Source organism: Hyperolius riggenbachi, chromosome 9 (assembly GCF_040937935.1).
Source record: "Hyperolius riggenbachi isolate aHypRig1 chromosome 9, aHypRig1.pri, whole genome shotgun sequence".
Classification (NCBI taxonomy): domain Eukaryota; kingdom Metazoa; phylum Chordata; class Amphibia; order Anura; family Hyperoliidae; genus Hyperolius; species Hyperolius riggenbachi.
The window spans coordinates 73,797,816-73,824,703 of record NC_090654.1 but is presented as its reverse complement, the minus strand read 5'-3'; the positions used below and the strand labels follow the sequence as shown (position 1 = coordinate 73,824,703).

General features: G+C 45.4%; 2 protein-coding genes across 4 annotated transcripts in view; one reads left to right on the top strand and one right to left on the bottom strand.

The window, feature by feature from the left end:
• The window catches only part of XPC (XPC complex subunit, DNA damage recognition and repair factor), a 50,192-nt gene extending 33,519 nt beyond the window's left edge, over window positions 1-16,673 (bottom strand). For 2 of the 3 annotated variants that reach the window (XM_068253066.1, XM_068253065.1), the window contains exons 1-4: window positions 16,449-16,673; window positions 10,440-10,848; window positions 7,407-7,516; window positions 4,113-4,233 (exon numbers count right to left, since the gene is read on the bottom strand). In XM_068253066.1, the coding sequence (XP_068109167.1) occupies window positions 4,113-4,233; window positions 7,407-7,516; window positions 10,440-10,848; window positions 16,449-16,563 (755 nt within the window). In that variant the 5' untranslated portion in view covers window positions 16,564-16,673. The remainder of the gene's footprint in view (window positions 1-4,112; window positions 4,234-7,406; window positions 7,517-10,439; window positions 10,849-16,448) is intronic. The other variant, XM_068253064.1, reaches the window with a different exon arrangement.
• Window positions 16,672-25,854, top strand: LSM3 (LSM3 homolog, U6 small nuclear RNA and mRNA degradation associated). The gene is made up of 4 exons (XM_068253070.1): window positions 16,672-16,776; window positions 21,630-21,737; window positions 21,814-21,909; window positions 25,199-25,854. The coding sequence occupies exons 1-4, from the start codon at window positions 16,756-16,758 to the stop codon at window positions 25,277-25,279; spliced, it is 306 nt and encodes a 101-aa protein (XP_068109171.1). The 5' UTR covers window positions 16,672-16,755; the 3' UTR covers window positions 25,280-25,854.
• The last annotated feature ends 1,034 nt before the right edge of the window (window positions 25,855-26,888 follow it).

Sequence of the window (26,888 nt, the reverse complement as noted above, 5' to 3'; positions counted from 1 at the left end):
AACAACTTGAAGAAGTTGGACGATTTTTGTCAAGTAAAAGATGTGCAAACTACAAGGCCTTATCACTGATAAGACGCAGCTCAAGTCAATCCAACTGTTGGATTGACTTGACAAACAACTGAGAGAAGTTGTGTCCAACATGGCAATGTGTACAGAAGTCTGCTATGACTTTTCAACGACTTTCATTACTAACTAGCACATATTAGTTGTTCACCAGTTGAGTAACGAAATATAAATTTGTAGTTGTTCGTCAAGTCGTCACTCTAGATTAATACTCACAAAAGTGGGTTACCACCAGAGTAACCACTGTATAGACAGGTGGGTATCATAAAATCATGCCCACTCTCAAAGTCGCTCTCTGTAGTAGAAGGTATAATGGGGATACACCCCTCCTCAATCTCTACCATTGTCCACTATTGGTGATCATTGAAACTGAGATGCCAAATTAGAGTTAAAAATGGTTTAAAAGGGAGGTAGTGGTGGTCTTGCCTCCAGGTAGTCAGACACTGTATATTGCTTTAACAAAGTAGTTCTTTATTCAAAAGATAAAACAGTAACAACAACAACTCCACTGTGACAAGTTTCTCGGGCGTACCCACTTCCTCAGGCAATTATCGGAGCATCTGGGAGGCATAAAACAGTATGCTCAGGATGATGAATTTTACAGTAGCAATCATAAACTAAAATATATAAACAATCATGTAATAACATAAAAAACATGTTCATGTTCTCATGGTCTTCTCTTCATACAAAGCTAAAATCAGAACATCCAATGAATATAAATCTAGACCAAAGACATACGGTACATGGAAAAATGAGATATGCTGGAAACTTAAATCCAGAAAATGTCACAATCCACAGCTATTAAAACATAAAAACCTTATAAAAACTAAGGGCTGATGCACACCAAGAGCGCTTCTGAGCTCTTTTAAAAATGCTAGAGCTTTAAAAAGCTCTTGGCTAATGTATTGCAATGGGATGGAGCTCACCAGAGCGATTTTTTTTTTCCAAAAGCAAACGCAGGTCCTGCAGCATTTCTGCTGATTTCTGAGGCAATTCAGCCTCAATGTTTAGTATGGGAAAGCGGAAAAGCACTCTGAAAAACACTAGAGCACAGCAAGTTTCCAAGCGTTTTTTCTTATACAAAACAAGTACACTTGCAGCTCTACTGTATAATCGCTACACCAAAACGCTCCCAAAATAACTAGGTTTCAATAGAAAATGGCTAGGCACATGTCTAGAATCACTAGAAAAATCACTTCTAAAAGTGCTGAGCGTTTTTGCGATTACGCTAGCGCTTTTAGGTGTGCACTGGCTCTAATATATACTTGGACATGTGAATAACCATGCATGGCTACAAATAAACTCCCGGTGAAGGGCAATGCAGAAGAGTAAGTGATTGAGATTAACATAATTGGGACCATAGGGGTGCAGTAAGTACTAGAGCTGCAATCAGGGCTGTGGAGTCATTAGAAAAATCATCCGACGACTCAGTTTGTGAAACCACTGACTCTAGGTTCCCAAAATCTGACTCCTCGACTCCAACTCTTTAGTGTAATACTTACCAAGGCTGTGGAGCTCATCCAAATCCCGACTCAAGATTCCTCAGTTTATGGAACCACCGACTACAGGTGCCCAAAACTGCTCTGACTCCTCGACTCCAATAAATCATACACCACCATCCAGGAAATGCAGCTTACTTAGAACAGAGAGGAACGCCGAGTGAATACAGAAAACAACAAGGCCAACGAGATCATCATCCCATTTTACAGAGAGTGACAGCTTGTGGTTGTTTTACTATACTGCAGTTTAGGTAATAATCCTGTTGATACTTCCAACACACTAAGCACAAGGTTGCAGTAAGCACTAAAAAATCCCCATGACTGCAAGCAACCACAATCAGACACCACCAGTGCAATAGAATAGATGACTGAAAATACTATAATCCAAAATCATCCGGGGATAATATGCAGATTCTATACAATAAAACCTAACTGTCCCTGCGTCATCCACTTTCCCTGTCTGTCCGTCCGAAGCTTTTTTTCTACTGCGCATGTGCGCAGTACAGAAAGCCGTTGGGACGGGAGCTGAGGCCAGGGAGCAGGGTGGCCGTGTGTGCACGCGGGTGTGCGCACGCGGCGAGGGGGAGCGCGGCGAGCATGCGCGGTTAAATGACTACCTAGAGCCTATTTTTAAACGGACTTAGGTAGCCTAGTTAGTAAATAATAGAAGATGGATAACACTATTAAATCATACCTGTTAATCCAAGCAAAAAGCCTGGCGCCAGCGCAAAAGCACTTCCAGCTTGCTCGCCACAGAGGTGCCAGGCTTTTTGCTTGGATTAGCAGGTATAATTGAATGGCGTCATCCATCATCTATTATTTACTAATCTGCATATTATCCCCGGATGAGTTTGGATTACAGTATTTTCAGTCATCTATTCTATTGCATTGGGGTCTGATTGTGGTTGCTGCAGCCATGGGGGGTTTTAGTGCTCATTACAACCTTGTGCATAGTGCATATTGCAGCTCTAGTACTTACTGCACCCCGATGGTCCCAATTATGTTAATATCATTCACTTACTCTTCTGTATTGCACTCCACCGGGAGTTGTTAGGTTTTAATACCTGTGGATTGCGACATTTTAGCATATTTGATTTCTACAATTAAGCATCCAGAGGTTACTCTATCTTTGGTCTAGAATTATATTCATTGGATGTTTTGCTTTTAGCTTTGTATGAAGAGAAGACCATGAGAATATGAATGTTTTTCATGTTATTACATGATTAATATTTATACATCTTAGTTTATTATTACTACTGTAAAATTCTTCATCCTGATCATACTGTTTTATGCCTCCCAGATGCTCCATTTTATTGCCTGAGGAAGCGGGTACGGCCATGAAACGCGTTGCAGTGGAGTTGTTGTTGTTACTGTTTTCTCTTATCTTTTGCATAAAGAACTACTTTTAGACACTGTGGCCCATATGCAATTCACTTTTTCACCTGAGTTTTCTCCTAGGAGATACATTTTCATCTCCAATTTAAATGAACTTTTTATCACTTTGCAATGGAAAAAGTACCAAACAGTAGGTGAAAAAGTACTGTCAAAATTATTTTGAGTATTTGCTTGCTGGTGGTGTGAAAGGCATTTATTTAGAAGTTGGGAAAATATCACCTGGGAGAAAACTCAGGTGAAAAGGTGAATTGCATATGGGCCTGTGAGTCTGACTACCTGGAGGCAAGTCCACCTCTACCACCCTTTTAAAAGTTTTTTGTTTTTTACAAAGATGACTTTTTAAACTGAGTGGATATGGGTTCATAATCCCCACCCCTCCCAAAGTGCCATGCCATGACCATGGGCCTGACAGTTTGCTGTCTGTGACTCTAATTGCATTGTGAGAAATGATGGCTTTTTCCAACTGCCAAGCAAGCAATACCTCCCTCTGTGCATAGAACTCTCAGTAAACGAACATTCCGTACTGATTACCTGCAGGACTGTGGAGACGGTAAAAAAAATCATCCAACTCCAACTCCTGCGTTTATGAAACCACCGACTCAGACTCTAGATACCCAAAATTGCTTCGACTCCTGGACTCCGACTCATTAGTTTAATTTTCACAAAGGCTATCGATTTGGTTCAAAAATCATCAGGCTTCGACTCCTCAGTTTATTGAAACCATTGACTCAGACTCCAGGTACCCAACATTTCTCCAATGGGCAAACACTGACTAAAAAAAATCTATCAGTGAATATTGTAAACAATAAGCAATTTTATTAATACTGTTATTTTCGGTACAGTTCCTCTATAAGCTGGGAAGAGGCTGTAGTCCAGCCAAGAGACCTCTTGAAAGGTTATTAGGGAAATACTTAAACACCCTAGGACCTTGAGTGCCTACAATATATGTCAATTCCCACGGTTCCACACTTCACTTATGCAAAATTACAGAGTAGCAAAACCCCAACAATCATAATAGTAAACTAAAAGGCCTGAAAAAACTGATTAGTCATTGCCCGTTTCTACCATCTATCCAGGATGCCAGTGATGTGTCCATTTGCCAAACCTCTCCCATCACCACGGCACCTACTGGTGCAGGAAACCTTGGGCTCCTACCTCTTAAGTCTTTTCTTTTCTGCCTCTGCTGTCTCAATCTCTATCTCCACCGGCTTTGCAGAAGTCTCCTGATCAGCAGATGTTGAGGCTTGTAATGACTCCAATGTTGGCTCATTTAGTTCTGAACAGATAGAAATTGTGGTATTGTTTAAAAGGAAACATCCATATCCCTCTCAGTTTAGGTTCCCTTTAAAGGGAAGGTTCACGGTGCTAAAAAAAAAAAAAAAAAAAAAAAAAAAAAAAAAAAAAAAAAAAAAAAAAACAAAACTGCACTCACCTGGGGCTTCTTCCAGCTCCTGGCAGTCGATCGGTGCCCTCGGCGCAGCTCCTCTCCCTCCGGGCGTCCAGCGGTGAAGAAGCCAGGTCGGCTTCCATGCACTCCCCGGCGGGGGGGTCACATGGTGTAGAGAAGTCATCGGGTCTCTACTGCGCAGGCGCAGAACTACTGCGCCTGCGCAGTAGAGACCCGATGACGGCATGCACATCATGTGACCCGCGCCGTGAAACGCACATGACGCAGACCCGGCGAGGATGGCTTCTTTAGCGATGGACGGCCGGAGGGAGAGGAGCTGCGCCGAGGGCACCGATCGACTGCCAGGAGCTGGAAGAAGCCCCAGGTGAGTGCAGTTTGTTTTTTATGAACAGCGCGGATCTTCCCTTTAAGAAAACCACTTGCCGACCAAACTTGATTTGGTCCATGGGCCAGAGAGTTTGTCATGTATGGTATATAGTGCCTGAAAGCAGAATTGTTTATACTTCCTGTATCAACAAACTGAATACAGAATACAATTGTCAAGGCCAGTATTCAACTGAAAAGGGATGATACCATGATTTAATACAGAAAACAGAAACTGCTCATTTTTCCAGACACTCTGATGAGCATGATGAAGTGGACCATACCATTCCCTCCCATGCTTCTGATCACAAGCACGCAGTTTCCTAGTGCAGGAATCTCTACAGCTCGCAAGACAAAAAAAGGAATACTAAACACATTTTTCACAGTGGACCTTAACTCAGAACTTCCTCTCTGCTCTAAAAGATAAGCAACAGCATAATAACCTGTACAGAAAAACATTTGTTGCAGCCCAAAGAACTCCTGCAATAAATCTGCAGTGTGGCTACTTCCTGCTTTCATGGAAGCAGACAAAGGGTTAACATCCCGTGTTGACAAATTAGCTGAGGCAGACAAGATTCCTGCGCTAACACAGCTGAGAGCTCAAATTATAATTGTGATTACTTGCAACTTAAGGGGAATTAGGCTCTTCGCTCTAAACATAAGAAGGGTGGATTAATCTGTGTTTTCCTTGTGCTGACAACAAACTAGTCCTGCCTGGGCAAACAAAGAAAGGAACCAATCACTGCTTCCCTTAGCTTCTTCAAGTGAGATATGCAATCACCTTAAATGAGCACAGACAAAGCAGCAGCAGCCTAATGCCTTATGCTGGGTACAAACGGTACGATTTTCTGTGCAATAGATGGATCAGATAGATAAAATCCGTCATGTCCGATATTGCTCCGGATCTTTCCCGCACTCGATTTCTCATAGTGGTGAATGGAAAAAGATAATAAAAACTAATTAAGATAAGAGAATCGAGTGCGGAATCGTGCCGAAAAAACGATCGGTCGCAAAATTGCACGAAAAAAGGTAACGAGTGTACCCAGATAGATTTCTGTCAGATGTCTGTCAAGTTGAATCTGACAGGAATCTATCTGATGTGTGCCACACACTAGGAACAGATTTCCAATAGATTTCAGAATGAAATCTGTTGGAAATTGATCTAAATGCTGTGTTGCACAATTAGATCCAATGCAACCCTCTGGGCCATTGATCTGCTGCCAGCAGCAGATCGACCTAGATTTTCCATCCTGTCAGTTCGATCAAATCGATCGAAATCGGCCGCAAATCAATCGATCTGGGAATTTGATAGAATCGATATCTGATCGATCGATGGCTGAAATCGACCAGTGTATGGGCCCCTTAACAGAAAATCTATGATATTTATGCTATATATAACATAAGAGCCGTTCACACTTGTCATGCTGCAATGGATCAGCGGGATACGTTGCAGTAAGCGGGCCGCACTTTTGTGCAGTCCACAATAATCCCGGGCCAGACGGATGTGTTCCCTCATATAACCTATGGGGAGCGCATCTGCCACAGGCTCCAGCCGCATCACTGCAGACCATCAGAGCGAACACTACACTGTGGGAATTATAAGTGGGAACCGAGCCTAACACAAAGAGCATGGACAACTATCAGTCTCCACCCTGTAGAGAAGTGTGATGTGAAGGAAGCATATCAATGATAAGTGGAAAAAACATAAATTTCAGACAAGTCACATTTGCTTCCAAGCCTAATGGAAGAAATAGGCAGAACCCGTCCTCGTTACAATTTCTCAGCCACTAAAAGTATTAATAACAATAATATGGATATAAGCAGGTAAAATGGAAGGTAAAAGCAGTGCAGAAGCATATGGACTTCTGGGACAATTCCCTTAGGCCTGGTCCACATTGGGTCCGGAAACATATCCATGGCTCCGTTTTTAAAACCTGATCAAAACCGGAGCCACGGATAGCAATGTTAAAAATAGCAGCTGTCTTCACCCAAACAAAAAATAGATCTGTCGGTGTTTGCGGGGAAACGTTTTTAAAACCTGAACGGAAGGTCCGGATCTGCTGCATTTTCACGCAATGGATCTGGATCCTGATACACGCAGGGGTAGTGGCAGGCAATGGAAAAATGGATCCCCGTCTACACAGGCAGATTTGGACACAGAAACGGATCAGTTTCTGTGTCACAGGCTGTGGAGAGAGGGGGCCACCATGCTGTAGGGTGATAGCAGCCAGGACGGGTGTGGCAGCGATCGGCGGGACGTTCCCCCTCACCTGGGTCCCCTGTCCCCGCTATCCCCTCCAGCTAGTTTGAGCAAAAGTAATTACAACGTTTGTATGCAGCAAAACGAGGAGCTTACCTTTTCTCTACTTTCGCTCGCCGCATCACTGCCTGCAATGCCGCCCTCCGAAGTATAGAGGGCGGCATTGCAGGCAGTGACGCGGCGAAGAAAAAAACATTTGAAAAACAGATCTATTTAAAACGGATCCGATCTGCAACGGACCTAGTGTGGACCTAGCCTTACACAAGAAAAACTTGACTACCACACTCCACAATGCAGGACAGGAAGTTAAAGTTAGTAAACACGTTTTTAAAATAAATAAAATTTTAAATTAACACCAATATGACAACATAAATAAATCAGACACAACAAGTGCTAAATTTGAAAAAGTCAGTAATACCTTCCACTTCTTCCCACTCCTCGTCACTGTCCTCTGCTTCCTCCGAACTGCTGCTGTCTTTTATAACCACAACTGGAATGGCTGCTTTAGTCTCCAAACTTAGCAAATCTCTGCGCAACACACAACAGATAATATAGATGGTTATCTCACATAATAGTAATAAAATCAACAGGCTGGCCCAGTGCTGATCTTGTACAGGTGGGTATCAACAAACATCCCAAAGACAATGAGAATTCTTAATTACTCTTACCAGTAATAAGATTATTGAGGCCCCGTTTACACTCGAGAACGCAAAATCGCGATTTTGTGTTGCGCTATTCTGTGATTTTACGCAACTGAGATTATCAATTCTGATTCCAGTGAATAAGAATCGCGACGCAACCACCGGTAAAATGCTGCATGTATGCGTTTGCGATCAGTGATAATCGTAAATGCGCTGCAATCACTGCAGGTAGAGTAATCCCATAGGATTACTTGAGAAGCGCTTCTGCAGCAGGGCTCTGCTGTTTTCCGGCAATCAGCAAAGAGTCAATGGGCCCCTAGGGGCATGTTAAACAGTTCAACTAGGTTTACTTAACTAGAGGAAATAATGGAGTTTTACAAAAAGACTGAATAAAACCAGGAAAATGACTAGCTGGATAACAACTAGTACTGCTGCCTGCTAAGATCACAAATGCAAAGTTTTGTTCCAGGGTAGAGATTTGCTTTAAAGGACAGCTGAACCGAGCAAGGGATATTTATTTCCTTTTAAACAAAACCAGTTCCCTGGCTATCTTGCTGATCCTGTTTCTAATACTTTTAGGCCTCTTTCACACAGAGACGTTGCGTTAGAGGGGGCGTTAAGGTCGCATAACGTTCCCCTAACGCAACGCCAAACTCGGATACTGGTAGAATGAAAACGGCGCATGCGTCCAAAGACTGTGGAGACCACGTGATCGGAAAACTCTGCATCACGTGGTCCCGCCAGTCAATCGCCACACAAAGCGGCCGCTCCAGGAAGTAAACGCTGCACGTCACACAGTGCAGTGAATATTAATTAGCCATGCGGCTAGGGACAATAGCGGACTCTCCCCTCCTCCTCTCCTGCACGGAGTATGTGCAAACAGGCTAACGCGGCTAAAAGCGCCTATAACGCAGAGCATGCTGCACTTTCTTTGAACGTGCAGCGTTATGCTGGGCATAGACGAGTCGACCCGGCGGCTCGTATAGCCGCTGGATCGACTCCCGCCCATCTTCCCCGCGGGAGCTCCTTATCTTCCGCTTGATTCCCCGCTATTGTCCACCCGTGGGGATCGAGCGGGAAATCTATCCGGCGGGTCATCGGACCTGTCGGATATTATCAATCGAGCCATCAGCGGCTCGATTGATAAGTAAAAAACGAATAGTGTATGCCCAGCATTACACTGTAACGCAACGTGGGCACTGTGAACAGCCCATTGATTTTTCATTACTGTGAGTTGGGCTGCGTTACAGGCTGCTCTAACGTGCACCGGTAACGTCCCACTGTGAAAGCAGCCTTAGCCATAGACCCTGAAAAAGCATGCAGATTATTATTTTGCATTTATATAGTGCCAACATCTTCTGCAGCTTTTACAGAGTATAGTGTCTTGTCACTTAACTGAGATAAAAGACAAAAAGAGAGAGCTCTCTATGAAAGATTTGTCAATCTGTATATTGTCCTGCCCAGGACAGGTCTCACCTTATTCAATTGTGGCTGTTTGCAGAAACCAGCCAGAGAAGACGTGTCCCTTTCAGGCCAGCCAGGGACCGAGCTATCACAGAGGTGGCCAGATGTAGTCCCCCAGGGGAGGCAGCCCAGACTCCTTCGTTGGATGGCATTGGTCCATGTATAGGGGACGCTGACTCAACACAAGTGTGGCAGTAATGGGGAGCGGTGTCTTCCTAGCTATAAAGGCAGGGTAATGGGCATTATGCGGTTACTAGGCAGTGCTGCAGCGACTGAAGTATTCAAACATCGGGAAATGCTAGGTTTGACTGACCTGAGGAAACGGAGGCTGATCCTCCGTGAAACGCGTTGTCTGTACCCCCCTTTATCTTGTATGCACAATAAGTCTTTCCAAGCCACCTAGCATTTCTCGCTGTTTGAATACTTCAGTCGCTGCAGCACTGCCTAGTAACCGCATGATGATCATTACCCTGCCTACATCTGCTAACGGCTATAGCTGGGAGGTCGCCACTCCCCATTACTACCACACTTGGGTTGAGTCGGCGTCCCCTATACATACCCGGACCAACGCCATCTAACAAAGGAGTCTGTGCTGCCTCCCCTGGGGGACTCTACATCTGGCCCCCTCCGTGATCGCTTGGTCCCTGGCTGGCCTAAAAGGGACACGTCTTCTCTGGCTGGTTTCTGCAAACAGCCACAATTGAATCAGGTGAGGCCTGTCCTGGACAGGACATTATACAGACCGACAGATCTTTCATAGAGTGCTCTCTCTTTTTTGTCTTTTATCTACATAGTGGAATATAGAGTTGCCTATATTGGGACTGCCCGATCGCACCTCTAAAGGGGATCTTTCCAAATCCCATTACTCAGAGGAGCTCACAATCTAATCCCTACCATAGCCATACATTTATGTATGTATCTTGTAGTGTATGTATCGTAGTCTAAGGCCAATTTAGGAGGAATCCAATTAACTTATCTGTATATTTTTGGGATGTGGGAAGAAACCAAAGTGCTGGAGGAAACCCACGCAAGCACAGGAAGAACATACAAACTCCTGGCAGATAGTTCCCTAGCTGGGATTCGAACTGGGACCCAAACCAGCAAGGCGAGTGTGCTAGCCACTACACCACTGTGCTACCCATGTTTCTGACTGAAGTCTGACTAGATTATCTGCATGCTTGTTTCAGGTGTGTGATCCAGACACTACTGCAGCCCAAGAGATCAGCAGGACAGCCAGGCAACTAGTATTTTTTTTTAAAGGAAATAAATATGGCAGCCTTACTATCCCTCCCAAAGTGTGTTTTCTCTGAACAATTCCACATGAATCATTTGCTTTCAGGACTCACTCAATTTCTTTCTCCATGTCTTCTGGTTTTATTGCTTTGTCGGCAACCTTTTTAGTCTTTGGGGTTTTCTTTGCTGCCTTCTCTCCACCTTCTGGTTTTACTGATTTGTCAGCAACCTTTTTGGTCTTTGGAGTTGTCTTTGCTGCCTTCTTTCCACTTTCTGGTTTTATTGCTTTGTCAGCAACCTTTCTAGTCTTTGGAATTGTCTTTGCTGCCTTCTCTCCACTTTCTGGTTTTATTGCTTTGTCAGCAACCTTTCTAGTCTTTGGAGTTGTCTTTGCTGCCTTCTCTCCACCTGTTGTCTTGCTATCATTTCTAACTGCCTTTTTTGTGGCTTTGCCACTTGGGGCTGAAGTTCTGCTTTTCTTCTGAGGTGACGTTTCATCTTCAGGCACATCTCCCTTGCCATCTGCAAGTTCAAGGCACAAACAGAAACCAGAAGTGGTTAGCTACTGATACTGCTTGTACAGACACAACACTAGTGACTAAGGTACTACAATTCCCAGCATGTTCTGAAAGCTCCATTAATGCAAGGAAGCTAAATGCCCCCAACATGCTCTAGAATCCACACATTTACTCTTCAAGGATAAATGTTTCACCATTGCATGTATCCACATAAACATCACTGAATTTATTTTTAAAAGTTGGCAGAAATCTCTATTTTTGCAGGTTTGTGCAGTCAAGTACCTCACAGTGCACTGACATTTTCCTAAACTGTAGTACAAACAGCCAAGCCTTCCTATGCACTCCAGAAGCCTGGCAGTTCAAGAGAACCCGAGGTGGGTTTGAAGAATATTATCTGCATACAGAGGCTGGATCTGCCTATACAGCCCAGCCTCTGTTGCTATCCCAAACCCCCCTAAGGTCCCCCTGCACTCTGCAATCCCTCATAAATCACAGCCACGCTGCTGACAAACAGCTTGTCAGAGCTGGCTGTGTTTATCTCTATAGTGTCAGTCTGCTGCTCTCCCCGCCTGCATCCCATCCCTTCCTGCTGATTGGAGGGAAGGGACGGGGCAGGGACCGGAGCTATGCAGGAGGCGGGGGAGCAGCTGAGACTGACACTACAGATGTAAACACAGCCTCACAGCATGGCTGTGATTTATGAGGGATTGCAGAGTGCAGGGGGACCTTAGTGGGGTTTGGGATAGCAACAGAGGCTGGGCTGTATAGGCAGATCCAGCCTCTGTATGCAGATAACATTCTTTAAACACACCTCGGGTTCTCTTTCAGCAAACAAAAAATGCCAAAATACAGTATGGGTATTTCTGACAGATTTACTGTCAGATTGTATATTTCCAACATGTCCAATCTGTTTTCCCATCAATTTTTCAAATTATTTTTTCATAGAAGTGAACGGAAAATCAATCACTCGATCAATTGGAAATCAGATTGGACATGTTGGAAATAACTGATCTGGCAGTAAATTTGACAGAAAATTGCATCATGTGTACCTTCATGTGTACCTGCATAATTCAGGCTTGTGATTTTTTGTTGTTGTGCAAATGGTGTTGAATATATCATCATTTTCAATGCAAAATGTTTTGAAATAGATTGTGAACCATTTTTTGCAATATTAGCTCTCTGGGTTTGCAAGCTGCCTTTCTGTGTCTTGTTAAAGGGAAGGTCCAAGCAAAATAAAAAAATGAGTTTCACTTACCTGGGGCTTCTACCAGCCCCATGCAGCCATCCTGTGCCCTCGTAGTCACTCACTGCTGCTCCAGTCCCCCGCTGACAGCTTGCCGACCTCGGAGGTCGGCGGGACGCATTGCGTACATTTTTACGCATTCCAGGTAATGCAGTAACATTAACACATACATTTTTATGCGTTAGTGGATCAATGCGTAAAAATGTATGCATTAAACCACTAACGCGTAAAAATGTATGTGTTAATGTTCCTGCACTAGCGGGAATGCGTAAAAATGTACGCAATGCGGCCCGCCGACCTCCCAGGTCGGTAAGCTGCCAGCGGGGTACTGGAGCAGCAGTGAGTGGCTATGCGGGCACAGGATGGCTGCATGGGGCTGGTAGAAGCCCCAGGTAAGTGAAACTCATTTTTTTATTTTGCTTGGACCTTCCCTTTAAGGGGCCCATACACCTAACGATTTTCCTGCCGATATACAATCGTTGCGCAAACGTTGACCGAACGATCGATTTCTGACCAAAATCGATCATTCCCGTCCGTGCGGAAGATTTTGCTCGATCGCCGGCGGGTCGGGAGTGCGTCGATAACGGCGTTCGAATGTCCGACAGCCGACGCAATACAGCGGCAATACATTACCTGCTCCGCCGGCACGTGTCCCCGCTGCTCCTTCTCCGCTGGGCTCCGAGTCCGGCAGGCTTCACTTCTTCCTGTCCCGGCAGGAAGTTTAACCACTTCGGGGCCGGCCGCCTAACCCCCTTTATGGACCAGGGCAATTTGCATGGGGGGGGCACATTTGGGGGGGGGGCACGTTTCGGGGGGGTGGGGGCGGGGGGGGGGTGTCGGGTGGCCGGATCCCGTCTGTGGCTGGCTGGGCATGGTGTCCCCCATGGAGGCAGGTGTCCCCCCTGTAGCTGGCAGCTTTCACTCACCTTCCAGGCTCCAGTGATGAGCCGCGGTAGCCACCTCTTCTCCAGCCGGCATCTCCGCTCCAAATGACGCTCAGGTCCAGGTCGCAGCTTGATGACGTCATCAAGCCGGGACCCGGCGCGGACATCAGACAGAGCAGAGATGCCGGCCAGAGCAGAGGGGGGTGTCGATCGTTGCTGGAACGGCAGGAAGGTGAGTGGATCCTCTTCTTTCCCCCCCTGCTGCCGCCGCTGTCAAAGTGATCACTACTATCCGCCGGCGATCGTAGTGATCACGTGATCAGCAGCCATACGCGATGGCTTTCATGTTCTATTGTTTGCTACATCACATTGCTTTTTGCTCCAGAGCACGCAGAACTGTAATAGGGGTGAGTTAAGTTTCCTTGACGATCCCTTGGTAATGATATGAACTGTCATATGGATAGCAGCCGTAGTGCCAACTTTTTTTTTTTCTTCTTCATGTAAATTGGCATAATTCTACGGGTCTGCACATCACACATATTCTCGGTTGGATTGAGATCTGGGGAACTCTGAGGCCTGGGGAAACATTATTCATCAGACCAAGTCTTATTCTTCCATTGCTACATGGTCTGGTTCTGATGCTCACTTGCCACTGTAGGTGCTTTCAACATGGGCACTCTGACTGGACTGTGGCTACACAGTGTCATACACAGGACATGGGAAGCAGCTAAGTACAGCTAGTAAGTTTGTTAGTGTGGATGTTTCTTCTACTTGGGCAGTCTGAGAAGATTGCAGTTAAATAGCACTGACTATAGTGTTGCAAGCAGTGGCCAATATCTTCGTGATTTATTTAATGGTAGAGAAAGTGTAGAACTAGGTAGTGTGATGCACTCCTCCTGTTGCCAGTATGGGATGTGCCTAGGCTGTGTCCAACAGTACTCCAGACGATTCACGAAGTAGAAGGAAGTCAGCCGACACCATCCGGATGGTGTCGGCTGACTTCATTCTACTTTAATGGTAGAGAAAGTGACGATGATGCGCTCTGTATGGCGTAGCCCATAAATAAATCATTGGGTGCTCAAGTTGTGGTTTCTGAATGAACCTGTCATAATGTAAAGGCACTCCAACATTGCAGAAGAATTTATTTATTTTTTTGCTGCTTAATACAAATCTGACATTTCGTGGCAACAATGTACCCTTTATCAAGGTAAACAAAGCAAGGAAACGTGCACTTGGGGAATGACAGGAAGGACAAGCACAGTCAGGCAGCAGTACATTGTGCCTTTGATGACTCTTTTCTTTGCTTCGCTTACAAAGGCATGATGTGCTGCAGCCCGACTATGCTAAAACATTTGGGCCTGGAAAGGGGGATTTGATATAATAAATTACAGTTAAATGTTAAATTAGACTTGCCCATAGTGTTTTTAGTTCTACTTCATCCAGAATTAGCAGGTTCAGAACTATAACTTTGCACAGTTAAGGCCGGTTTACAGTAAATGGGCTGCATCCACGCATCTGTTGCCAGGCATATCTTATGCCTTTGTCATTGTAATGGCGATGGAACTGCCGTATGCTGAAAATGTATGCAGCAGGGTGTTATGCATTTCCATTACACTGTATTGGCACCATATCTGGGTGGCAATAGGGTGTGACAGCACAGTCGCTGTAAATTAGCCCTAGAACAGATAGATGTTACTGAGCAAGAAGTTATGAATCAAGATGATACAGTTTATTACCTAACATAAAAGAATAAGCGTAAGCTTTTGGCTATTCTGCCTTCATCAGACTTGAATTCTGTATGCTAAAAAGTGCTATATACATGCAACATCAAAAGCTAACTCTTGAACTCAGAATTTATGATGCCTCTGTGACAAGCAGAGTCTCAGTTATGGTAGGATTGAGTAAACAAAGGGTCTTAGCTAAAAACAAGGAACACCAAGAGCCCCAATAGTGTAATATGTACTGGTAAATGGTTACTAAATAGAGTAAATATTAATACTCACAAACCAGGGTTACCATTAGGCAACCACTGTAAAGGCAGGTGGGGAGATATTCCTGACCCCACTCAGTAATAAGAAGTAGCTCACTGTAGATGAGAAAAAAGGGGTTCAACCCTCCACCCAGGGTGGACTAAATATAATGCAGGAGAACAAAAGGATAAAAGGAAGCTAAATGAGCTTAAAAAACAAATTTTTGGTAAATAGAGGAGGTAGTGCAGTGTTCTCCCCAGGCTCTTTTAGCCGGGTGCTCCACCCGGCTAGATTTGGTGACCACCCGGCTGTCATCGGCTCACCTCCTTCTATGCTGTAAGCAGAGTTGCCCTGCATTTTCATCTCAACCCACCCGGCTACTTTTTCATGCCACCCGGCTGGAAAAAAATTCTGGGGAGAACACTGTAGTGGTGGACTTACTTCCTCCAAGTAGACACACAACGACTGTAGTAAAGACAGTCAATTTATTTTATTTATGAACTCCAAATATGCAACGCGTTTTGCAGGTTTGATCCCGCTTCATCAGGCAATAACAACGGAGCAATAGCATATGTGGTCAGTAGAAGAGCCAGGCACCTCTGCAGAAATGGGCCCTTACTGATGGCTAACACAGTTCAATTAATAAACTGAGAGTTTGAGTAATCAGTCATTACTAGAGAAGGTCCATGAGACAGTAATCAATTTGAGTGTACATACAGTCAGGAATTGGTCCAATCAAATTTATCAGGTACTGCATTTAATTGGCCCATTTCCCAACTGCATCAATATGAGTAATGCCCTGTTCACAGTGGTCAGTTGGGTTGCAGAATAATTCTGCATGTCAACTCACTGCCCATACAATTGTATTGGCCAGTTCACAGTAGCGGATCATGTTATTCTAACTCGGTCCATCCATTGCAGTTCACAGTCATTATAACGTGTGAATTATGCAACTGACCACTGTGAACATCGCCTAAATCTCATGACAAAAATAAAACCCCATGTCAACAAAGCCTCGGAGGAAGCACTGGTTGGTGCAAAACAGCCGTCTCCCCGGAATCATGGTATGCACAATATCTGTTTTTGAGATGCAATTTATGCCAAGTTGCTGATACCTGCCTACCAATAAAGCACACATGTTTACTGCAGCAGTGCCAGCCTGGCTTCTTTTATCGATTTGAGTTATTAAATATGCATAAAATGATTTTATCTAATTAGCCCCATGCAAAGTACAGACCCTGCTTATTTTAGTACCTGATGATCCCCCCTAAAAAAGATAACTGACAAGTGATCAATAAAATGTTAATTTTCTGACTTTGATGCAAATTGCATGCAGCTTAGAATAGCTTAGAATATTAGCATCTCGCTGATCATCTTTCATACCAAAGATAATAAATATAAAAATAATAACTGCAGACGTATGAACCAATCAGCTGTTGGCTTGCAGATGACACCCTCCCTAGTGATGAATGCTGCACTGTGATTGGCTGCTGAGCTCCCCCCTCACCCTGAGCTCGCTTGGCTGGCTGTCTCCGCGCTGTCTTCCCCTCATTGGGCCGCTCCGGTTCCCGCAGTCTCTTCCCCCCATTGGGTCTCTCCAGCACTCCAGTCTTCTTCCCCATCTTCCCCGGTACCCCCTATAGACAGCTCTCACATGCTGCTGTTGTATAACAAACCCGCAGGAAGTCACATGACCCGCAGCGCGCATCTGATTTGACGCGCCGGCTCCTCTCCTGTCAGACGCGTATATCTCGCGAGAGCGCGATTTATTTTCTCCTACACACTGACTACTTCCGGTGCGCGCCACCTGCAGCATGGCGGACGATGGAGAGCAGGTGGGAATGGGTTGCCTTGGTGGGGTTGAATGAATTCCCATACTTTCTCACCTCCGCAGTGTGAAGCCGGGGTCTCCCATTATATACTGACGGGCTGAGTCACAGAGGCGCGGAGAGAGTCCATGAGCTGGAGTGGTTGGCTGAACAACCATTGCAATCCTCATTCATTTCCAGTGCATCTCCAGTCACTGACATAGGACAGTGTTGCCTTCTATGTGACTAGACTTGTAAACCAAATGAAATAGTTTTCACTCTATCATAACTCAACATGTATAGATGAAATCTTCTGCAGCACTTTACAGAGTGCATAGGTCCCTAACTCCCTCAGAGGCGCTCACAATCTAATATCCTATCATAATCCTATTCTTTGTAGTCTATAACATGATAAGCATATTACACTATTCGAGTAGCAGTTCACAGCGCAGGTATAGTCTTCCTTAGATGTATATCTTTCCACTCCACCACCTGTATGCACTCAAAGTGCAAAAAAAGCAAATCGGGATGCTTTCAGTGGATAATATCAGTTCTTGTTTATTTCTGGATAAAAAGGGCAGTACAGGTGATACGAGGTAAACCCTTACTTCTAGAGGGCCCTAATCCACTTAGGACCCTCCCCAGGTGTGTAGCGCTTCCCACCCAATGGGCTCTATTCTCAAAGACTTCCCGCATGCGGTAAAGTGCATGCGGGAAGTTTGCACCCAAAATACCGTCAAGTTGGAATTCTCAAAATGTTCCGCATGTTTTTTTCCGCATGCGGAAAAAGTGTGGTAAAAGTGCAGGATTCATGCGGAAAAATTTCTGCAAAAGTCGGTATTTTCCGCAATAAAAGATCAATTCTCAAAAATGTTCAGGCGCACCATTTCGTCGTTAATTACCGTCTTTTTTTTTTTTTTTTTTATCACCTACAAATAGTAGGTGATATATTCTGCATCCCATTGACTTTAATGAAGTCTGGAGGCTTAAGGGCTGTGCTTGCTGGACTTTAACTTTTTTTTTTTTTTTTTAAACTTTTTCATGCGACCTTTTTACCGCATGATTCCCGCATGAATAATGGCTGTTTCCGCATCATTTTCCCCGCATGCGGAAAATATTAGTGAATGTGGAAAAAATGCAGAGTTTACTGCTGGCGGGAATATAGCGGTAACATTTTGCGGAAAATTTGGCTCTTTGAGAATAGAGCCCAATGTGGTACTAAAACTCTGTAATCGACCCTGCTCCGTTCTGCCCGCTCATGTCCCGACAAGTTTTGGCTATCTGCCATCATCCGGGGATAAACCTTTGCACTTTGAGTGCATACAGATGGTGGAGTGGAAAGATATTTAAGAAAGAATATACCTGCGCTGTGAACTGCAACTAGAATATTGACTACTTGGATACAAGGATTTATCCTAACACAGCGGCAATTTTATTGTTCACGGTGAAGTGGGGCGCCACAGTATTTACTCTACAAATATTACACTGTTCGACCAATCATAATGCGTTGTGCTGTGATTGGAGAACTGTTCCCTTTTCTTGCTGGGTCACCTTAACTGGACTCGTGCCAACTTCTAAATGTTTTTGGGATGTTGGAGGAAACTGCAGTGTCCAGAGCAAACCCATGCAGACATGAGAACATACAAACTATGTGCAAATAGAGCTTTGATTGGGACTTGGGACCCAGCACTGCAAGGTGGGTCCTGTATGGGAGTCCTTTCTCACTGTGCCTGACACTAGATGTCCATTTGCTGCTTTGTAGGAATGGTACATTTAAGTTACTTGAATCCATGTTTGTATTACCTGGAGCATTGGCTATCATTCATAAAGCATTGCATTATGCGGTAATGCAGAAAACAGCTGACTTTACCGAGCACTTTGCAAAATGTCAATTCATAAAAGCAGGTACCGCATGAAAAGCTGAAATTTTGGAGCAGTGAAGTAAATTACCAACTTGTGCGGTAATTACCGGTACCTCAACACGTCAGTAAATGTCAATTAATAAAGATTAGAGCAGGCGGTAATGGCACGGAACATACCGCCTGCTTTGAAGAGGTGATAAAAGAACGATAAGAGCAAAGTTAATGGAGACTGAAAAGCAGAAGCAGTGAGATCTCCCATGCAGCAGCAGCGAGAGTGGAACAAACAAGGCTTCCCCTGAATACCTTAGGCTGTGTATTTCACATCAAAAAGCCTGCCATGTGTTAAGTTTATGGAAGTTCTTCTACGCTGAGTCAATTAAGTAGATTAAAGAGAACTCGAGGTGGGATTTACTTATGATAGTGGGGCACAGAGGCTGGTTGTGCACACTAACACCAGCCTCCGTTGCCCCATGGTGTGCCTCCAAGACCCCCCTGCGCGCCGCCATACCCCCGCAGTGCTGGTGACACGCAGCGTGTCGCTAGCACAATGTTTACCTCTGCCTGTCTGTTAGCGCCGCTCCCCCGCCTCCTCCGTATCGGCGCTGCCCGCGTCCCTTCCTTCCCGCTGATTGGAGGGAAGTGACGCGGGCGGGTAGCGCCGATGTGGGGGAGCGGCGCTAACAGACAGGCAGAGGTAAACATTGTGCTGGCGACACGCTGCGTGTCGCCAGCACTGCGGGGGGTATAGCGGCGTGCAGGGGGGTCTTGGAGGCACACCATGGGGCAACGGAGGCTTCGGTAAAACACAGCACTTCTATTGCAGCTGTGAAGATGTTTATGAATTGGCATACAAAAGTGTAAAATACCAAATGCGGTACTTTCACGGCCATTTTTTTTCCCCTGCACAGCCTTTTATGAATGATAGCCATAGTATGAGAGGAAGTGATTATCTGATTGCTTCCAGCTATCAGTACCAGCTCAATTAGAAGTTTTAGCTTTGGATAGTGTGGTGAAGAGTAAAGCCTAGTACACACTAGCAATTTTGATAGACCAATCATTGGTCAATTTTACCATCTCCATGTAGTATGACCATTTACCTATATAATCTGCATAGAATTGAAAATCTGTTTGACCCTCATACTACATGGAGGTGGTTAAAATTGACTAATCATTGGCCAATCAAAATTGCTAGTGTGTACTAGCCTTTAGACAAATTTATTTGCCATAGTTATCCTTATTTTTTGGGGGTTTTTTGCAGGCATACTCTTTTGGCCTTATGCAGTTGGCTGATCTTTACCTCTGTTTGTAAATGGGGGAGGGGGACACCTTCAGGCCTTTTACCTGATCTACTTTTCTCAACACATGAGATTGAACACTCATGTGATTTATTTGAATACAGGCTGGACATTCCAGGGAGGGGAGAGGAATATGTGTAAAGGCAACACTTACTAGGCTTTACATTTGTATACAGGCCACACTAAGGGCCGGTTCACAAGGACGGCAGGCGGCGTTGGGGCGGCCAGGAAGTCGTGTCGTCCTGTGACGTCCTGTTCGCTGGCGGCAGTACTGAGATCGTCGCGATCGGCGTTTCTCCTCCCCGCAGGGGGACATGAAGCCACGTCGGCTAGCCGTCCCTGGACGTCGCATGCGGCTTCTAGGGACGGCCGAAACGACGCGTTAAATCGGGATTGGAACGCCACGCTTATGCTATCGACGGTAACCGCGCAATGCTAAACGCTCCCATTCACTTGAATGGGAGCGTTTAGCCGATGGGTCCCGAACGCTTGGTGGTAGACGCCGCCTGCCGTCCGTGTGAACCGGCCCTTACAGTGAGGGAGGGGGTGTTTGATGACACGAACTAGCTAAAGCTCAGTAGCTAGTGTGGTTGAGGTGAGGCAGTGAGAAAGTCCATAGGGCATAGTTCTCTGTCTGCAACTTGAAGCACTGAAATTGGCAGATTATTGTTGGTGTATTACTACAACCTATCTGAAAACAAGCTGTTTGAGAGGGTGTTGTCCATCCATTAGTTGAATTTCCCTATCCACTTTCTTGCCTGCTCACTTGAACCAATACTAGCCCCATACACACCGGAGGGACATCTGTCTCCTGGCAGGGACGGGTACATGATTTCTTGAGCAACAGAGGACTGCCGATGCTGTACAGATGCGTTGTCAGCCTTCAGGCTAGCCCCGTGTCTGTTGCTACAGGGTGGGGTCATGGAGGAAGAATGAACAAAAAAGTGGCTTCCAAAGGGTGGGGGAAAACCATGCAATCAGGCAGTGCTCGGGTGTTGGGAATAGGTAAAGATCCGGCTTGCTTGTTAACCTCAATTTCTTGGGGTTTGAAATGGCATTTGTTATGGGTGGGGGAAAGTTTGCCACAACTGTTGGGGGAGGAGGGAATAAAAAGACCACACTTGTGGCAATTTGCTGCACTTGCTAAGGTGGTTTTCATAGGGGGGCATGATGGTTTGTAGCTATGCCCCTGGTACCAGATCTTAGAATTTTTTTGAGTGCTACATATCAGTATTCACACCCTCCAATCCTCTCTGGCCGCCTTATGTGAGAGGTATGCATGAGTGCCTGCATCTTGTGCAGCGCTTTAGGCCTTCTTCACTACACACACTGCCGTGTGTATTTCAGCTGCGTGTATGGTGTGTGTGATCAGGAAGAACATCAGAAGTGCATAGACAGCACTTCTGACCTTCAGACTTTGGGTGCTGCATAGTAGTGCGATGTGCTATCCCACTGCTGCGTGCATTTTTCCGCACAGCGCATCGCTTATCTCATTCCCTAATGAACGGGATCAGCAGCGCAATGCAGAGTGTGCAATCACATGCGTTTGCATTCCAAACGAGGCCTTACAGGGTATATATAGTAATGACACTAACTCTCTCTCAGATCATTTTGTCAGAATCTTGGAGTGTTGGATAGAGGTCGGTGGTTACTGTTTAGCAGTAGTTTGTCAGGAAAAGGCTTTACAGATGCTTTCCTTCTAACTTATATTTGTGAATTGCAGCCGACTACCAACACTGTGGAGGAGCCTCTGGACTTGATCCGGCTGAGCTTAGATGAGCGGATTTACGTGAAGATGAGAAATGATCGAGAGCTCAGAGGACGCTTACATGTGAGTCCCTATGATCCATCTACAGGTTCAAAGTAACCATGTGGTCTTCATTTTATTTCTTATCCTGTTCATACAGGCTTATGATCAGCACTTAAACATGATACTTGGGGATGTGGAGGAAACTGTGACCACCATTGAGATTGACGAGGAAACCTATGAGGAGATTTATAAGGTATGGAAGTGTAACATGATTATATCTACCTCTTTATTGGATTCAAAGCCAAAACCTGAAAATGTGCTGTTTTTTCACACCAGCAACGTCTCCACATCGGTATTAGTTTACACACTACTTACAAATCGTTTCTGTGAGATTATTTGTAAGTACAGTAGTCATGTATTCTAAAACCAGCTATTCTCAACTTAAAAGAAACCTGAGGTATGAGACCTATGAAATCTGCCATGTTTGTTTCCTTTTAAAGGAGTTATCGGCCAAAATCTATAACATGAGCTTTACTTACCTGGGGCTTTCTCCAGCCCCTTGCAGCCAACTGTCCCACGCCGACCGCTCCGATCTGCCATCCCGGTCTCCGAGCACGGTGCGGAGTCTCTACTGTGCTAACCGTCGCTGTCAATCAAGCCCACCTTGTACGCGTCTTACTGTGCAGGCTCGGTTAGCGCAGTGAGGACGGGTCGGCTCCGCACCGTGCTCAGAGATCAGGACGGTGGAGCGGTCGGCGTGGGACAGTTGGCTGCAAGAGGCTGGAGAAAGCCCCAGATGAGCAAAGCTCATTTTGTAGATTTTGGCTGATTAACTCTTTTAAACAATGCCGGTTTCCTGGCAGTGCTGACGATCTTTCTGGGCAGTAGGGTCTAAATCGCACACTGAAACAAGCATGCAGCTAATGTCGTCAGATTTGTCCAACATCCGATCTGCATGCTAGTTCAGGGTCTATGGCTTAAAGGGACACTTAAGTCTCTGTAAAAAAAAAAAAAAAAAAAAAAAATTTTACTCACCTGGGGCTCCCAGCACCCCCCCTGCAGCTGTATCGTGCCCACGCCGACTCCATCAGATGCTCCTGGCCCCCGCCGGCAGCCACTTCCTGTTTTGGCGACAGGAGCCGGGAATGCGAGTGATTCTTCGTGTTCCCGGCCACAATGGCGCCCTCTATGCTTCTATATAACTCGCGTTCCAGGCCTGTCGCCGAAACCAAGATGGTGGCCACCGTATCCAGCGACCGCGATTCACAAATATTCTGTGCAGGCAATCGGCAGGCACCTACTGGGGAGGGGGTGGAGCAACTCTACCCAACTTGGCGTGACTGACAACAGCCAGCCAGGGTGAGCCCAGCACCAATCAGCACACACCTACTGGAGCAGCAGCAGACAGAGCAAACAAGATGCATGCACATGACGTGGAGGGGCGGAAGTCAGGTAGCGGTGCGGGTGCATAGAGCACATATTACAGTAAGTGCACAGCATCGCGTGTCTGCCCCTCACATCACCCCTGCCAATTAATCACCCATGGGGCACCCTAGCTGGGCACATGATGCCACCTGGGCGGTGATTTAAAACAGCCGGGCGGCCCGCACACCGAATTAGTCCTGGGGATAACACTGGATCGGAACCAGGGCAAAAGCAGGCTCCCATTAGACTACAAAAAACTAGAATCGTGCTTGGCAACAAGGATTCTCATTGGTTCACTGTGTTGTGGACCAGTGAGAATCTTCGCTGTTGCTAGGCAGGATTTTTAGTGTAATTCGATGTCCACCTGCTTCTGCCAGGACTCCAGTCTATAAAGTGCCCGAGTCTCCTGTGCAGTGAGCTGAATGATGGTGAAGCAGCACAGGACCTGAATGGCAGCGGGGACTTGACGGTGGCAGTGGAACAGATGCACATCGGTGATTGGAAGATGTGGCTGGACATGTGACAGGGCACAGCATTTCTGCTAGGGATATGCTGTGGACTCACCGTCTGTCTTTAAGCTATCTTTAGAATCGCACTCTCAGGCAGGAGAAAGTCTCGCTTCCCTAATGGTCTTTAGCACCCATTTATTAATATACTTCATTAGGTGCTCCTGCCTCTCCTTCAGACTAACAAACACACCTCCAGATAAGAGAAGCTTTTCTCTGGTATGGCAGCAGCATGATGAGGAGACGGGGCCAGACAGGAAAGCAGCACATAATTACCGGTAATAGGTGGGATGCTCCCGTGCGTCTTTCCAGTCTGTGTGTCAGCAGCAGTTTGAGAAAGTTTGTTCAATGTGCCTGTGAATAGCGCTGCTGAACCAGAGTTTGTTGTGTGAATTGCATGATTCAGGTTTGCATGATGGTAATTTCAGGCAGCAAACTCTGGGGGGCAGCAGCACAGTACACTGGTACAGGAGACGATGTTTCTCCCAATCTGCTGCTGACATGCGGGCCCAGAGAGCTGTGAGTGTGTGTGATCCCACCTCTTAAAGGGAACCAGAGACAAAGCACCCTCATGTATTTTACCATATATATCAGTGGGAACATTAGAGAAAACGCCTACCCTGCTCTCCGTTTCATCCTCACTGCTAAAAGTGTCTGTTATCAGCTGGGATAAGAATCTCCTGACTGAGCATTCAGTCTGGCTTTTCTGGGAATGATTATAGCTCAGTCCTTATAGCAGAGCCACAAGGGGGCAGGCTTGGGCTTGAAAAGACACCAGGGAAGACAGACTCGGCTATAATCATTCCATAGCAAAGCCAGACTGAATGCTCAGTCGGGGATTCTTATCAGAGGTGATAAGTCAGATTAAACAGAGAACAATGAAACAAAGAGCAAATTAGGTGTTTACTGTCATGTTTCTACTGATTTATAAGGAAAAATACATGAGGGCGCCTCGTCTCTGGTTCTCTTTTTAATATTCACTGCCCTGCTGGCTCGCCCCACATCTTCTCTATGTGCTGCCCTGATAAGGGAGCTATGACAGCCGGGCGCTAACCAGAATTAGCCAAGCTTGGGGAGAACACTATATAGGTAAACCATTTCATTTCTATTCACGCCCCCCCCCCCCCCCCCCCCCCTAAATAGACTGTAATAAAAAAAAAATTGTGCCTCTGGGGGTTATTTACCTTGGGAGGGGGAATCCTCTGGATCCTATTGAGGCTTCCCCAGTTCTCCTCCTTCCCACGGTGGTCTCGCTGGGCCCCTCCAAACTCACAGCTGACAACTTGTCAGGCAAGCTGCGCAGTAGAGCAGACCTGACTGGGATCGGCTATTTCCGCCTGATCCTGTGCCGGAGCTGGGGAAGGTAAATATTTACGTGGCCACCGTTTGGAGGGGCCCAGCGAGACCACTGTGGGACGGTGGAAGCTGCGAAGGGGATCCAGAGGCTTCCCCCTCACGAGTTAAGTACCCCCCAGGGACACTTTTTTTTTTGCTACAGGATCTTCTAGTCCCACAAGGGTATACAAGTTCTATGTTGTCAAACATTGTGGCTTTTTGCCCTGTATGCACTATTTAATGAAGTATCTGCCTGTCTCTCTCTCTCTCTTACAGTCTACAAAGAGGAACATCCCCATGCTGTTTGTTCGAGGTGATGGTGTTGTTCTTGTAGCTCCTCCTCTAAGAGTAGGATGATGTATTCTGCTGAAAACTACCACAACAGGCCAAGAATTCAGTAACCGCGCTCCTTCTCTTCACACCTAAATCCTGGACACGCTCTTCTAAAGTGGGCTTTTGTTGTTCCATACGGAGGCCCTTGTAATGAATGACAATGAACAAACCCATCATATGATAGAAACTACAAGTTCCAGCATACCTTGTGAACTGGTGATGCAAAATCTTTCAGGAACTTGTGATAGCTAATCAGCTACAGTGCTGAAGGTTGCCTATAGCTGATGTGGCTGTCTATTGCACACACCAGTTCTGCACTGGCACGCCCATTCTTCAATGTTAACATTACTGAATCTTGTTTTTTCTTTAACTTGCTGGCAGATGCCAGTGTCAAGAATTTTTTTTCCCCCATCTGTGCTTTTGTGAAAGTCCACACAGTTTACTTTTTATATTTGATTGTCGGCAGTAGAAGTCATACAGGTTTTACTGTATCTAAGAAGTTTGGTTTTGCTGTAAAAGTGCCCTTTCAGTATATATTGTTGCCGATGCTTATTCTTTTTGTAACCTGTCAACTAAACCTTTGCTGGAGCTGACTGAAATTACTTTGTGTGTGGTTTTTTATTTATTTTTTTTATTTATTTTTTTTAATATAAAATATATCTGAGATGCCACAATAAATCTCACATCGGCTTGTAGAACTTTGACCACTAGATGGCGTGGTGCACCATTATCTAGCCTCTTGCTTTTTTGCCATTGATCCCTTCTTATTTTAGACTGCAATCTTTTTAAGCCTTCCTGTCAGAGTTCACTCATTTTTTTTTTTTATTACAGGATTGTAAATGAGAGGGAGGGTTACTTTGTCGTGTGTTTAGTAGGTATGCATGTTAAAATGCATTTTATGTGGTTTTGACTCATTGAAAGTATAACACTCCACTCAGTTTATGAAGACTCTGACACCAGGTATCCTAAATTCGACTCCACAGCCGTGCTTGTATTTTTTTTAACCAGATTTGAAATCTTAGCTTCGTATTAGCTTTGGTAAATTATAGTAGTCTGCAGTTTGAAAACATGACCATCTCATTGAGCATGCAAACAGTCTATTTCTGGTAGCTGCTCACAGATTAAGGCCACTGGCATAACGGCAAAGTAAGAGCTGAGTGAGAGCTTTGGCTAACTCGATGTAAAAAATGCTACACATTTATTTATTTTTTTATTGGAAAACTAGAATTCTTGCATACTTCACACCCTGGATTTTGTGTAAACCCCAGAGCCCTACTACTCTGCAAAGTGTGTGTGTGTGTGTGGGGGGGGGGGGTGACTGGATCAGTTCTGCGGCAACTCTTTACTATCTCAGTATGCTTACCACACTGAAAGGGACTAGATCGTCTTGATAAGTATAGATTTCTGCTGCTTTATGGTTCTTTCAATCCCTATGCACAGCTGTAATTAGTAAGTGGCTAGAGGATATAGGATGGAGGTTAAACTGGAGGAGAGTGAACACGCGAAGGCCGTGTTCACAGGTGTGTGGTGCAGGGTGTTGGCGTCAGAGCAATTTTGGGTACCTGGAGTTGATGATTTCATAAACTGGATGTCGGATGACTTTGTACCAAATCCACAGCCCTGGTAAGTATTA